The 15,016-nt window shown below is 38.0% G+C and overlaps 2 protein-coding genes across 2 annotated transcripts; both read right to left on the minus strand.

Moving 5' to 3' along the window:
* Window positions 1–6,855: 6,855 nt before the first annotated feature.
* Window positions 6,856–9,402, minus strand: LOC138904638 (uncharacterized). Its single transcript, XM_070193144.1, has 6 exons — window positions 9,398–9,402; window positions 8,326–8,394; window positions 7,920–8,205; window positions 7,526–7,763; window positions 7,120–7,374; window positions 6,856–7,058 (listed from the first exon to the last, which is right to left on the minus strand). Exons 1-6 carry the CDS (start codon window positions 9,400–9,402, stop codon window positions 6,856–6,858), a joined length of 1,056 nt encoding a protein of 351 aa, XP_070049245.1.
* Window positions 9,403–11,289: 1,887 nt separating this feature from the next.
* LOC104107008 (non-specific lipid-transfer protein 2-like) lies at window positions 11,290–11,786 on the minus strand. Its single transcript, XM_009615684.4, has one exon. The coding sequence runs from the start codon at window positions 11,714–11,716 to the stop codon at window positions 11,432–11,434; it is 285 nt and encodes a 94-aa protein (XP_009613979.1). The 5' UTR covers window positions 11,717–11,786; the 3' UTR covers window positions 11,290–11,431.
* Window positions 11,787–15,016: the final 3,230 nt, after the last annotated feature.

Consider the following 15,016-nt stretch of genomic DNA (forward strand, 5'->3'; position numbering starts at 1 on the left):
TCAAACACAGCACCGGCAATTAGCCTCATATCAGTTAGAACCTCGTTCTAAACCTTCACAACCCCGACGACAATGTAAGAAACAAGAAGACCTCAAAACCATTTACCCGGATCAGCAAGTCACATTTAACGCCACCTGGGAACACACCTCGTAAGCTAAAAACCCAATAAATACAACACATATATGGCTAAATATGCACAGAGAAACACATAAAAGATCTATCAAATAAGCCAAACATGCATAACTCACTATCAGTGTTATAATACAAATAAATTTCACAATGGAGAATTTAAAACACATGGATTACCTACAAGGGTTTCATCCAGATATAACTTCCACCGCGACACGTAGCCCGGTTCAAACATATCAAACCACATAGAACTCGAGGATCCCATCCTCCATTCTATATCACAAGTAATATACATATCATGCCAAACGAAACCTTCTTCTTTTTAAAAAAATATTTTGTTAACAAAACCATAATACATAGTGAGCCCCCCCATACTGGTAGGCATTTAAATCACAAGTTGCAACAAAACTACCTAGAAATCACATCAAAATCATTGTACTAAGTAATAAAAAGTCACTTCTAGCCTCACAGCTCTCAGTAGTGAACAGAAACAAAACGATAGACACAGACTAACACCATATAATCTTCCAACAGGAATAGACATATTAGTGGTGTACAGAAATCACAAATTCACCATATGTGGAGCATGATAGGAGGTCTTACCTCGATAATCAGAACTTAATCAAAATAAGAGTAGTGCTCCTCTATAACAAATCAATATCATATCTGTAACAACACCATTTGGTGTAACGGCCTCAGCCATACCATATCAAATATATCAACGTGCCAGATATCCCCCTCTAGGGCGCCCTCTACCCGCCTGACCTCCACCCCTAACTGGTTGTGCAGGTGGAGTAGTAACTAAAATAGGGCCCGTAGCCTGAGTGTTCTGATGAAATCTGCCTCTCCCAAGTCTAGGACAATCCCTCATGATGTTTATAGCATCACTACACTTATAACAACCCCTCTATGGGTGCGCTTGCTCGTACTGAGTCTGTGCCGAATAACTAGAATAACCACCGTAAGAACCTCATGCCGGTGGTGCACTAAAATATGACTGCCCCATCTGAATACCCTGACTAACTGGAGCACCACGAGTAGTTTGACGTGCGGACTAGGTTGGCCGACTTCCCGAGCCTCCGCCATAATGAGTCATAGCTGCAGAATAGAATCCACTGAATCCTCCATAACCTCGAGATCTCTTGGTCTCCTTAGTCTCCTTTTACTCATCTCAAACACGTTCTAACATCCTAGCAATTTCCACTACTTGCTAAAATGGAGTATCAGTCTGCCCGAGCCATATAGAATCTAAGATCATAACTGAGTCCTTCAATGAATCTGTGGGCTCGCTCTCTGACGGTAGGTGCCAAAGTAGGTGCATGATGGGCTAACTCATTAAACCTGATGGCATATTCTGACACAGTCATGGTGCCCTGATGCAAGCCTTCAAACTCTGTACACCACGCATCCCAGAGGGTCTGGGGAATAAACTCCCTAAAAACATCTCTGAAAACTGAGCCCAAGTGGGTAGTTTCATCAGCTGGTCTATACTCTTCATAAACTTGCCACCATTGATACGTTGCTCCTCACAACTGAAATGTAGTAAAGGCAACTCCTCACTTCCACAATACCTAATGTGCGGAGAATACGGTAACACTTTTCTAGAAATCCCTGAGCATCCTAGGTAATTGTGCCACTGGAAGTAGGTATACCACACCTTTTTAACCTCTCAAGCCTCTTTTGCTCCTCTTCTTATTCCCCTGGCCTGATCTCAGGCTGTACCGGCACTACAACCGAAACCTAACCAATATGAACCCGCTGCTCTAGAGTACGGGCGGTAGGAGTATGGGCTCCTCCCTAATTTGCGAAGTAATTGGTGAAATAGAGATCAATCCTACCTGAGCCAATGCACCAAACATGATCAGGAGCTGTGCTAAAGTCTCCTAATGTCCGGGGTTAACAACAGGTGCTTCCGGTAACTTTCCCCCAACCGGAGCTACTGGCGGCTCCTCAACTACTACTCTAACAGGTGCTTTACCTGCGACACATGCCCTTCCTTGGCCTCTACCTCAGCCTGGCCTCTCGCAGATTTAGTAGGGTGAGCAGGTATCTGCTCAAGTGATCCGGTAGCGCGTGTCCTCACCATATGTGATAGAATAGAGATACAAATGCTCAACTCTGAAATCAACAAATTCGCATGACATAAATGAAAGAAGTGAAAATTTTCCTAATAGTTTTGTAGCCTCTCGAAGATAATTACAGGCGTCTCCGTACCAATATGCAAGACTCTATTAAACTCGTTTGTGACTCGTAAAACCTATGAACCTGGAACTCTGATACCAGCTTCTCACGAACCGAAATCCCACCACAGGCGTCCTGATGGCACTTAGTCTCTAAGACTAGGTAAGCCGATTACTATAACAAATTTTTAAGCCATTTTTTTCACAATGATAATTTGAAATAGAGTTTAACACATGTACCGAAACCAAAAGCGGAAACAATTATAACAACCTCATAAGACTGGTAATATTGAGTCACGAACTCTAACTGAATACATGGAAGGATCTCAAGGATCAAAATACAATACTGTTCAAATAATAGCTGATAGTACAATATACGGAAAGACTCCAAGGGACTACGATGACCAAGTAACTCTACCTTGAACCCTTGCGATCAACAATCCAACCATGCCCGAGTCCAATATCTCCAATACCAAGCTCTGCACAAAAATGTGTAGAAGTATAGTACGAGTAAACCACGGTCGGTACCCAATAAGTATCAAGACTAAACTCGGTGGAGTAGTGACGAGGTACTGTCAAGACACTCACTAATCAATTATCCTATGCAGTATAACAATATACAACTAATAATGGAAGGCATGAATACAGTAAGTAGCAACAATTTCAACATGTGCATATAAAAAGTAAAGCAATAAGAATACCGGGAAAACATAAGTAAAACCAGATAAAGAACAAAGGACAATCAACTAATCAAGTTGTCAATCACAAGTGTTTTTTACAATAAAGTCTCTCCGTGGAACCTCTTCTTATAAAAATAAATCACGGGTCTCAACCTACCATCATATACTCACGGCACCTCGTGCCCACATCTTAAATTATAATCTCACAGACAATGCACGTGCTAATAATATCAATAAGTGGATCCACACGGACAACACACATGTTGCACGGATACTAACATGCTAATAATGGCAATATATGGATTTGTACGGACAACTCATGTGCCAATAACTTTAATATGTGGATCTGCACAGACAACTCACATGCTGCACGAATAACTAACGTGCCAATAATATCAATATGTGAATCTGCACAAAAAACTCACGTGCCAATAATATCATCCGCCCAACATTTTTGCTGGCTCACAATCTCAACATGAAACGGATAATACCATAGTACATGGACATAATCAATAAATGCCAAGTTTCGTACTCATAAGCTAGTATAAGTAGTATGTTACAGTATATGCATGTGCAGGTGTACAATTGCAGCCCAAATCAACAAGAGAAGTCAAGTACATCAAATAGTTCATCGAAAAAACAAGCCAAGTTACTCAAAATGTATAACAAACACAATGAACACACATTTCTTAAAAATAATTTCAATACCACAACCACACCAAACCTTCGGCTCAACAACACTGAGTACAACAACAACAACTGAGTACAACAACAAAAATAATGATAACAATAGGAATGAGACGATTAAAGAAATACACCGAACTAAGGCAGTTTAACACATCACAGAAGAAAAAAAGGGATATTATAACACGGAACAAAACAACCAAACACAAGTGCACCAAAAGAGAAATATCAACAAGGGAACTCCTGAGGTACCTCCTCGTAGTCCCAAATCATAAATAAATTCACAATATTTCCTTATATCAGCGTGGGAGCCTTCACATTTAGTTTTAAAAATTATTTTTCCTGAAATATCATCGCGCATTTTAGCCCACCTTATCACACCGCATGGCTTCTAGTAATTCCCCTACTTGCCACACATATCAAGCCTAGCTTATTTCTCCGCACGCGTTTCAACACCCAGACCTTATACCACCGCATGCGTATCAGTATCACAACATATCACAAACCACACATCAAGTGCCCACATATTAGCACTTGCCAAAGAAATCAACAATAACAGTATTCTTCACAATAAGGAGCCCACGGCTCAACCATAATGCACACAAAGTCTCAATAACATAACATGAACGGAAAGGTAACTCAGTAAGAAACAACATCTCCTTTAATCACAACCTCAAGTAAACAAATTAATGCCTATTTATAACTTACAATTCTCATTTAATTAATTACAGTTAAAAGTCAATTATGAAAGTGTTTCCACAAAAGGGCAACTTAACAATAAAAGTTTTCACAAAATTGTCAAAGTGGTCATAATTCCAAATAAGCATATAAGAGCAACCTCGGCAAGTAAAGAATGTACATGTAATTCTCCCACACAAGGTTAGGCAAGATACTTACTTGGAAATAGCCCTTTCATGACTAAAGGAAAGGGTAATGGTTATACACCTCGTACCACATTCACTATTCGATGAAGAAAACAGACTTTAGGAAAGTGGTTCAGGTAGCTCAGCTGGTTAGAGCAAAGGACTGAAAATCCTTGTGTCAGTGGTTCGAACGTTTTCCCAAAATTTTCTTCAAACCTCTCTGAGATAAATAGTCTTTTTTGTGCAATTCTAAATGTGACTCTCTTTGATCATTCCTGTGTTTCGGTGCTTGCCCTTTCTTTTAAGAATAAAGATCTTCATCGATCAGCAAATATCGATCGAAACTTGAACCCTTGTATAGGTATGCAATTTCAGAAAGCACAACAATTGAAATAGGTAGTCCGTATTGGTATCAGATCTATTCCCATGTTCCGATCTTTCCATTTTTTTGACCCATTTCTTGGGTTTTAGCCCTTTCAAGAATGAAGGCCCGCGCGACACTCGGCGTTAACACTCCCAAATCTGGAAATCTTCCAGTTCCTGGATAATCATTCCCGGATAATGCTTGCCGCAGGGGCTAACCCTATCTTCGCGCATACTTCCTTGGTTGTCTGGGAGTTGAATCAGAAGCTAATCCGATACTTTAAATGATCTTCGCGAGTGAAACCACCTCCGATAGCTCAAATCTGAAATTTGCCCCTTAATAATACTACGATGGTCCACCACACCAAACAAATTTCAATCTATGACAATGCAATACAATTGCACCAATATTAGCAAGATTTCTATATTCTAAGTCATTTAGACATTTTAACAAACATCTAATATGCATATTTTTCTACAACCTCCTTCAATGGAATTTCTTCACCTAACAACCACCTTCCACGCAAAGTATTCACCTCACAATCATCACTAGGCCATCCACAACTTCCTTTAGCACATGTATGCCCAACAATTCACTCCCAACCCACAAATCTTATCAATTAATTCATTTTATAATCTCTACAATATTAACGCACCTAGGTTGGGCACTTATTGCTTCCAATCACCATCCCATAAGTCCTAACACATATTCCGTACATAAATAATCACCATGAATTAGTTAGAGATGGTAGACATACCTCTTGTAGACCAAATCTTGAAAGACAACTTTTAGGGTATTCTTGAGATTTTTGAAGAAATCCTAGGAATCCAATCAAAAACTTGTTTTAACTTGTGATTGAGAAGTGAAATCATCATAAAAACACACTAAAAAACTCACCTTAGGTGTCTATTGGAAACCTTGGCCGGATGGATGATGGAGAGAAAGACCTAGTCTTAAAGAAAGGACTTAGTCACTCTCTATCCCTTGCCTTGGGGATATTTATAAGGCTCTTACATGCACAGCCGCACACCTGGGCAAGTGATCGCACATCTTGCCGTGCACACAAGGCAGAAACCTCTCTTCTATGTGCGGCCACGCAACTGGGCGCCCATATGGCATAGGTCCGGTAAAATAGCCATAACCTTCTGTATACATATCCAAATGACAAACAGTTTGATGCGTTGGAAACTATCCTCAAACCACCTAAGTCTTTATAGTTTGGTAGTTTCATGCGTTTGAAATCGGATCTTGTGCGAATTTATTTGAAATTTTAGCCCATTGTATAGCTCTCAACTTGGCTTAGTTCTAGGGATCTCCTTAGACCCTAACAACATCCCATACACCTCCTACACTTAATATCATGATCATCTAAGTTGTTCCAGTCCTTAACCTCTCGTGGAAGGCAAGACGACACTTAAGTGACTTGTGCGTGCTTATGGCCTCGGGCTAATAGGAAATTCTAGGGGCCTCACATCCTCCAACAACACTAGTAGGACTTTTCCTCGATTATCCAACTCTGAATGGCTCGAATCTAGACAAAACAATTTCATTCTATCATTATAACCATAGGAAACTAATTCAAATAATAAAATTAAAGATATTTGCAAAGAAATAAAAAAGTCAACTCGAAAAGTCAACGTAGGACCCACATTTTGATATTTACAAAAGTTATGAAATCCAAACCCCCATTCAACGACGAGTCTAACCATACCAAAATTACTAAATTCCGATCATAACTCGGCCCTCAAATCCTCAAATTTAACCTCATATATTTTCACAATTTTCCAACTTAAAACTTCAAATCATGAAATTCATTCTTCCAACTAATTCTGAATCATCTGAAAATCAGACTCGACCACACACGAAAGTCATAATACATAATACGAAGCTGCTTGAGACCTTTAGTCGCCGAATGGGAGGCTAATTCTCAAAAAGATTGGTCGGCTCGTAACACTTAGATCCCACACATATTTGGCATTTCAAATTTAGGCAATACTTCCAAGTTAACCATTTTTCGTATAGTTTTCAAGTTGACGTGACCTAAATGTGTATGCCATAAATTATTTGACTCAAGTAAGTAAGAAGAATCTTGAACTTTATTGATGTCAATAACTACTACATTCAACTTGAAAAGGCCATCAGTGAGGTAACTTTTTCCTACATACACATCATTCTTACGTATTACAACTTTTTTCAGAAATAAATACACATTTAAAACCATTCTTGATAAGAAGTCCAGCAGAGACCGAATTATTGCGAATTTCAGGAACATGAAGAACATTATTTAGAGTCACAACTTTGCCCGAAGTCATCTTCAAAGATATCTTCCCAACTCCTTCAATTTTTGTTGTTGTGGAGTTTCCCATAAGGATAGTCTCGCCGGGCCCTACGGGAACATAAGAGGCAAATAACTCTTTGTTAGCACAAACATGGCGAGTGGCTCCAGAATCAATCCACCACTCCTTGGTATTTCCTACCAAGGTGCATTAAGATAACATGGCACATAAGTCCTCCATTTCATCATTTTTTTTCAATCATGTTTGCTTGATTCTACTTCTTTTCCTTCTTCGGTGCACGCCAATCCACAGACTTATGTCCAACCTTTCCACAATTGTGATAATTACCTTTGAACTTCTTCTTTCTCGGGTAATTCTTTGGACCAAATGGCTTCTTTCTCTTTCTGTTGCTTGTAGACGCCTCGTCAACAATATTTGCTTCCGTTAATGTTGAGTTACCACGAGACTTCTTCTCAGAAGCCTTCTTGTCCTCTTCAATCCATAAACGAACAATAAGTTTTTCAAGCGTCATCTCCTTGTCCTTATATTTCAAGTAATTCTTAAAGTGCTTCCACAATGGAGGCAGCTTTTCAATAAATGTCGTAACTTAAAACTTCGTTTATGATCATACCTTCAATCAAAAATTTATAATTAGTAAAATAATCAATATCTTGAATAAAAATATTGAATCGATTTATACCATCAGTAAGGAGGTCATAAACAATCACTTGCAATTTCAGACTTGCGTTATGACAGATTTGCCATCAACAATTTTGAAATCCAATAATTTGGCGGCCACAAACTTCGTAAGTCCGGCATCTTCAATTTTGTACTTCTTTTCAAGAGTATTCCACAACTCTCTTGGTGTTTTTATGACTCTATAAACATTGTACAACTTGTCTTCCAAGCAACTTAAAATATAATTTTTGCATAAGATGTCATAAAGCTTCCATGCCTCTGTGACTACAAATTGCTTATTTTCAGGAGTTTCTTCTCCCAGAATTTGGAATGTTTTTGCTGATAAAGCGCTGAGTGTGGTCAGGTAGAAGAATAATTTATGCTGCCAACGCTTAAAGTCCACGTCAAAAAACTTTTCGGGCTTTTATGCCCGAGCCATCGCCGGTGCAGGCGTTGTGCGACTTGAAAACACAGTAGCTATTGCAACAGTAGTAGTCCCAACAAAATCATTTTGTTGTTTCGCACTTGTTGTCATTTTTCTGTAAAAGAAATTGACACAATCAGAAATAGTAAGTCAGTGAAGTTTTTATATCTTCAAACCGAATACAAATAACCTAGTAGAAAATCACAAGGATTTTAATCTCGGATTGAGTAGAAAGTCACAAAGGCTTTAATCTCAAACTGGAGTAGAAAATTCGAAGATTTTAATCTTCAAAACGGGAGTAGAAAATTGCTAGGATTTTAGTCTCCCAAAGCAGAAAGTAAGATGAATACAAAATATAAAAATTAAATTCCTTAAGCTTGTTATAAACCTATGTTCGAAAATAATTTCTGCAAAAAATAAAACAAACAGAAGCGAAAACAGAATAGAAATAGAATAAATAGAAGTTCTGAGCCCAACAGAAAATTGTGTTTCCTTAAGGATTTAATTCCCTCACTGTTGCCCAAGAATATTCGATTAATCCCTCTCCGGATAAAACGGAATAACTATTCTGTAATACCGGCAATGAAAATTACAGAACTTCGTCGAACTCATCAAACTCCAGTAAACCACACTTATGCTTACGTTTTGCTTTGAAAGTAATAATGCAGAAATACATAAGATGAAGGGAGATTTTGCAGATTTTCGGTGGTGAAAAATGAGGCTACTCCTATGTAACGATTGGGGTTTCAACAGGTGCCAAGATACATGTTCGCTTGAAATTGTGTTTGTTTGCCAGAATTAAAATTCTATTAGTCGCAAAATTGCCCGTTGGAAACCGCAAATTTTAAATTAAATTTCCACGAAAAAGAAATTATATAACGAAAAACGGGAAATAAATTTGGTCAAAATATTGACCGGAGCCGAGCGAGCGACAGCAACGACGGCACAAAGCACTACTTCTTAACTATCTAAGAGCTGGAAAATGTGCTTCTCTATATAAGCACAAAATTTTCTTTTTATTTTTCGATAAGGGACAAAGTGCATTAGTAAAGAAAATAATTTCAAATTTTTTGTTTCCCTCCAAAAAAATTTTCAACTTCAAAACTACTTAGACTTACCTCATTCTCTGTCTTCTTTTTATTACGGTAAAATTGATTTAAAACAAGTGCCTTGTGCTTTATGGATTCCAGGCCCAAGTGGTTTGTAGGGCTGGTAACTCCAATCCAGTACCAACAGCTACAGCAACCAAGACCAAGTGTGTGGCTGGTGAAAATAGCGCGGGGTAGTCAGTTTTTTGAACTGGTAATTAAAAAATAGTCAACGTTTGCAAAGTTATTGAAAAATATCCATTATTTTGCGGCAACACGGAATGTTCCAGCATAATATACTAGAGATTGGTGCACCTGTGTATAAACTTCCAGCATATTATGATGTATCAGTATATTATGTTGGAATATTTTTCGTATTTTGAACAGTATTTTCGTTCAGATTTATCTTTACATGAAAAATGGCTAAATTTCGATTACTTTTGAAAATGTTGTTGTTTTTCAATTAACACTTTTAGATCTTGCTATTTTTGAATTTCATCCGTGTGGCTGCTCAAAGATTCGTTTAGTATTGGGCCCATCAAGTAAACGGAACTTTACATAATGGTAAAAACTTACCCGCATCGGATGTTCACATCAAATTTAGTTAAGTTAACTATGAGATAATATTAACGTCTAGTAGGAGTAGTATATTCAATAAATAAATATTTTTAAAAAAACACAATAGAATCATAACATAACTACTTACAAAGTTTTAGGGCTGCCGTCATCATCTTTATCTTATTTCCTGTAATCTGCTTGGAAAAGTTGTTTTATCAAATGTAAGGTTGCAATATTATTACTCCAACCACCTACAACCAATAAAATGCGCTGAACCTGCTCAGTGAACTAATTGAGAGTCTTTTTGGTGGAATAAAGCTTCACTTTTTTTGCAACTTTTGTATTTGCGTGTGTTGTGTTTCGATGGTTGGACAACATTTAGTTTGAGCAGAATAGGAGAACTAATAAGTAAAAATCATGTGATCAACAGTGTAATAATTGGAAAATCGTGGCAACAAGAACTAATAGATGATTTTATTATAAAAATGTCAATTTGTAAATGGTAAGACGAAATAGTTTTCTTGACTTTTTATCACTCCACAAGAATTATTGGAGTATCTTGGCAACAAGAATTGATAAAAAAGTATCACCATTTTCAATCGATCTATTTGCCGTTAAGAGAACAAGGGTATAACAAGGTTATTAAGGATAATTTATATTATTATTATTATTTAAGATCATGTGGCAAAACATATGATAGCTAACTATGGTTAAGTACTAATAATTGTAGTTAAATAAAGTGACAATTATTATTTATTTATTTGTCGGAGGCAAACACCAAGTGCGGATAAGTTTTTACCTCGCATAATTATGGAATCATCAAAGACCCATTACGAATTTTTAGCAATAATCTTAAGTTTTACATACCATAGTAGATTTCAATCTAGGGAAATCTGTTGTGATACGAAAAAGAAATGATGCCCCAACTTGACGGCACTAAGCTGCCGGAAATTCATTAAAAAGGTAGGCCCAACCGATCCTCTCTCCATCTAACCCCCTATCTACTTGTGTTCGTAGTTTCATAAGAGGTCAAGAATGTGGTTCGGCGGAAAACAGAAGTTATCCGTATCAAATGCAGGAAAGTTGTAATTCAAGTTACCTTGAAATTCACTAATTTCCTTGATAAATCTCCTTTTATGATCCTCTGTGTTACTCATCAATTTATCTAATTAATATATACTGTTTTGTCTGTTGTTGGCTATGATTATTGGTTAAAGCTGAAGTATCTTTCATACGGCAAAACAAATTCGACAAAATAATCAATCAATTGCTATAAGGTGTTAATCATAGTCGTTCCCTAAATTGATGCAACCATTAGACCAAGTAGCGCTAAAACAAGATTCATATCAATAATACAAACAAAATGAAATAAAAGTAACGTGGTTATAATTACATAAGATGGATTACAACCATTTTTATTATAGGCTATAGGTGCCATTGAAGTTTTATTCCCATAGTAGAAGCTACACAACAAGTAATTAAAATGTTGGTATACATAAGACCTAATTAACAACTGGGAATGCTAACTCCGCAGGAGCTAGCAACTTTCCTGGCATTAGGAGAGTTGACATACTGCCTAAGGTTAGGATCCCTCATATATCCACAAAGGCAAGGCTGCTGGCCCCTCAGCCTAGCGCAACATGCCTGTGATGGGGGCGTCCCTGATGTGATCGCCCCCAAGCACGGGCTCAGCTGTGTGGCGCTGCATGTCACTGCCTCACTCGCCCCCAATTGGTCACCAATAAGGACCACCACCAACATCACTGCAACCAAAGAACAACCCTTCTTCATTTTTGAGCACTGCTTTATATGTAGGAAAGAGAGAAATTATTAATAAAGAGGAAGTGAAGTAAAGAAGCAGTGAAAGTTTATGGCTCAATTTATAGAGTAGTAATGGGCGATTCAAGACAATGCTGAGGAAAGAAAAAGACCCCATTGTTGAAAGTGTTGAAGAAATGACAAAAAGATAAACAGATCACAAATTTGAAGATGATTTGTAGTTTGGCTCTACTAGAAATGGTGATGCTGGAATATTTGTACATTGGGTTGGTGGCAGATGTAGTAAACATATGACTACAAACCTCGCCGACTAATGGTCGTAACTTTATTTTAGCCATTTACTTACTTATAGATTGATTCATACGTTATACGGCTGCAGGATTTTGAAGAATGGAGATCTGTTCACACTTCTTCATCTCTATATAGTGATCATTTCTCTTACTCTCTCTACACTTAATTTTTCTTCATATGCATATTGTTTTTAAGTGAGAAAACTTGACTTCAATGAACTCAAAGTCATGTTACAGATTTCTATCCCAAACTTAACCATTTAAAGTAGAAGAGAATATAAGATAGCCCGTTTAATTTTAGGAAAAATAACGATGTATAGCCGCTCTCAAAATAATAGCTGAAAAATATATATTTTTTGTATATATACATATTTCTGTATGTTATATACAAAAATATATAAATTTTATACACTTTTGCAGCTACCTGATGTAAATAGTTCCGGTCGTGGGCTAAAAGTGATCTTTGCCCTTAATTTTATAGATTTGCTCAATATATATTGATAGAATCTAAGGGTCCACCAAACTTTATAGAGAATCAGGTTCTCTATTAGTTCCCACAGAACACACGCACACTGCAGTAAGTAAATGACACAATGAAGTTTTGCGTGGAAAACTCCCAGCTCACGGGATTAAAAACCACGACCTACCTTTGTAGGATTTCAACTTTACTACTGAGCAAACTTTAGATTACACCTATTGTAACCTAGGAATTAACCTCTTAATCCATCACTAACTTGTAACAACTCTATTACAAGCCACTTTGTAATAACTCTATTACAAAGACTTACAACTCGACTAACTCTAGCCTAGACACAAACACAAGGGTTTATGATTTACAAAGGTTTCCTACACAATGCTTCTAACTAAGCTAAGTAAGAATTACAAGTAAAGAACTTTAACAAAGGTGCAACACAACTAAGGACATGTTATAACTCAATACAGGGAATTGGTCCGTTGTTATGTTGTTCTTTTTTCTTGATGCCCTTGAGAATCGCTTGCCAGATTGATTGATCACTTGAGAGAGTGCTTGATGGATTCTTCAAAATGTTCAAGTAATGTTTTGCCTTTGGTTTAATGTTAATATAACATTGGTGACATCACTTGAATGATGCAAGCATGTTTGGTACAGGAGCATTCCCAATGAAGTTGACTGCTGCACTGTTTTATACTTTTGCGTGTGCAGGCAGCAACTTTACAGCTGTTGGAGAGTTGACCAGTACAGTCACCAGGGGAATTGGTGTCCATTTGTTCCCCTTGTTGTTTCTTTGACTTCTGAAGAGTTGATTTACGTCTCCAGCTTGAGACTTGTTATTCTCACGTACTTGAGGATATATATCAAGTTCCTTATCTGGTTCTTATCATTAAGTTTGTTAGATCATCAAAACATAACAAGGGTACATATGACCTATCAATTTCCCCTTTTTTGATGATGACAAACTTATAATTGAAGTTCTCCCTAAGAACCAGAATTACATACACATATCTTGTATTCCCCCTGAATCTGTTCCCCCTCAATTATTTTTTTCCCTTTTGGCATCATAAAAAGACGGGTAACAAGCAATGAGTAAAAAGAAGTCTAGTTTGGTTAACTCATGCCACATGTGTACACACAAACATGGCTAAAACCAGAACATAAGAGCAAGGCATACATAGAAAAAGAAGGAAGCTTTCATTAATATTTGGATATTAAGCAGGGAGCAGTTCCATTGTTACCAACACAACCACAAAATAAAAATAACAAAACAAAAGTACCAGTCATAAACATCATCAGAACTTAAAACAGAGGACAGACACTAAGAACTTGACACTGGAAAGGGAACACTTTTTAGGGAGCACTGGAAGGGGAAGGCCCAGATGAAGAGGCAAGGGTATTAAGAATGATGTACATTCGAGCATTAGCTGACATCTTCTCATTGAACAGTTTCTCCTTTAGGTCCTCAGCCTGTTTCTTGAGGTCGGCATTTTCTTTGGTCAGACGGGCAACCTCTGTGCTTTGAGAGCTGCTGGAACCAGGTGCCTCCTGAAGCTGACTTAGCTGACCCTCAAGAATGGCATTCCTTGCCTTCAGATTCCTTATCTCATCAGTGGCACTGTTTTGAGCATTGATCAACTGGGAGATAGTAGAAGTGTTGCCAACCCCTCCACTCTTATCAATGTATGCACATTCCTCGAGGGTGATCTTGGAGAAGGTTTGCTTACGAGTACCCACTTTAGCTTTTCCCAAAGGGACTTTGAAGAACTCAAAGGCCTTAGTGAGGAGGAACCTGTAAGGCAGCCCATGATTACTATCCTTGAACTCTGCCACCTTTGGCATGTGCTCTATCATGATGCCAGGCAGGTTTATAGTTGTGTATCCATCCAGCGCTTCCATGAGAACCAGGTCTGCTCGAGATGTAATAGACCTTCTTTCTGCACGAGGGAGCAAAACCTTGTTCACCAATTTAAACAGCAGTTGGTACACTAGAAGAAGGGCCTTCTTGTGTACCAGTTCCCCTTGTTGAATTGCCTTATCCTTCAAGATAGCATTTCTAAAGTTCGAAGAGAAGGATCCCTGAAAAGAAGACAAACCCTCAGCAGGCACTCCCAAAATAGTTCCCAGCACATAAGAGTCCATCACAAAATCAACACCATTCACCATCATACAAATATGATCATCCCCAACTGTAAAGAAGTCGGCATAAAAGCTGCGCACCTCTTCCTCATAAACTTTGGGACTGATACTTCTGAACAGATGTGTCCACTATTGGAATTCACAGATCTCCACCAATTGGCGCATTCCGACCACATCCAGAATATCAGGGGCAAATGTACGGCCCCACAACACCTTTTGGTTTTTCAATGTTTCCTTGCCAGCATCCTTAGTATCACCAACCTTGGTCTTTTGGGAGGAACCAGGTTCCTCACTGGCATCGGCCTTCCTTTTCACTGATTTGCAACCACTCTTTCTTTTCTCAGCAGATTTCTCAGACATCCTCTTCTCTGTCATTTTTTTCTCCAGATTTCTCAACTACCTTTTCACTAG

Source organism: Nicotiana tomentosiformis, chromosome 2 (assembly GCF_000390325.3).
Source record: "Nicotiana tomentosiformis chromosome 2, ASM39032v3, whole genome shotgun sequence".
NCBI lineage: Eukaryota > Viridiplantae > Streptophyta > Magnoliopsida > Solanales > Solanaceae > Nicotiana > Nicotiana tomentosiformis.

Excerpts from the sequence above, each read along its gene's own strand:
- LOC138904638 (XM_070193144.1), bottom strand. Across the intron at positions 8,206-8,325 it reads ACTGTTGCAATAGCTACTGT|CGCTTTATCAGCAAAAACAT; the intron begins GTTTTCAAGTCG and ends GACCACACTCAG. Across the intron at positions 7,764-7,919 it reads GCAAATCTGTCATAACGCAA|CTGCCTCCATTGTGGAAGCA; the intron begins GTCTGAAATTGC and ends TTTATTGAAAAG.
- LOC104107008 (XM_009615684.4), bottom strand. The coding sequence starts at position 11,716 with ATGAAGAAGGGTTGTTCTTTGGTTGCAGTGATGTTGGTGGTGGTCCTT.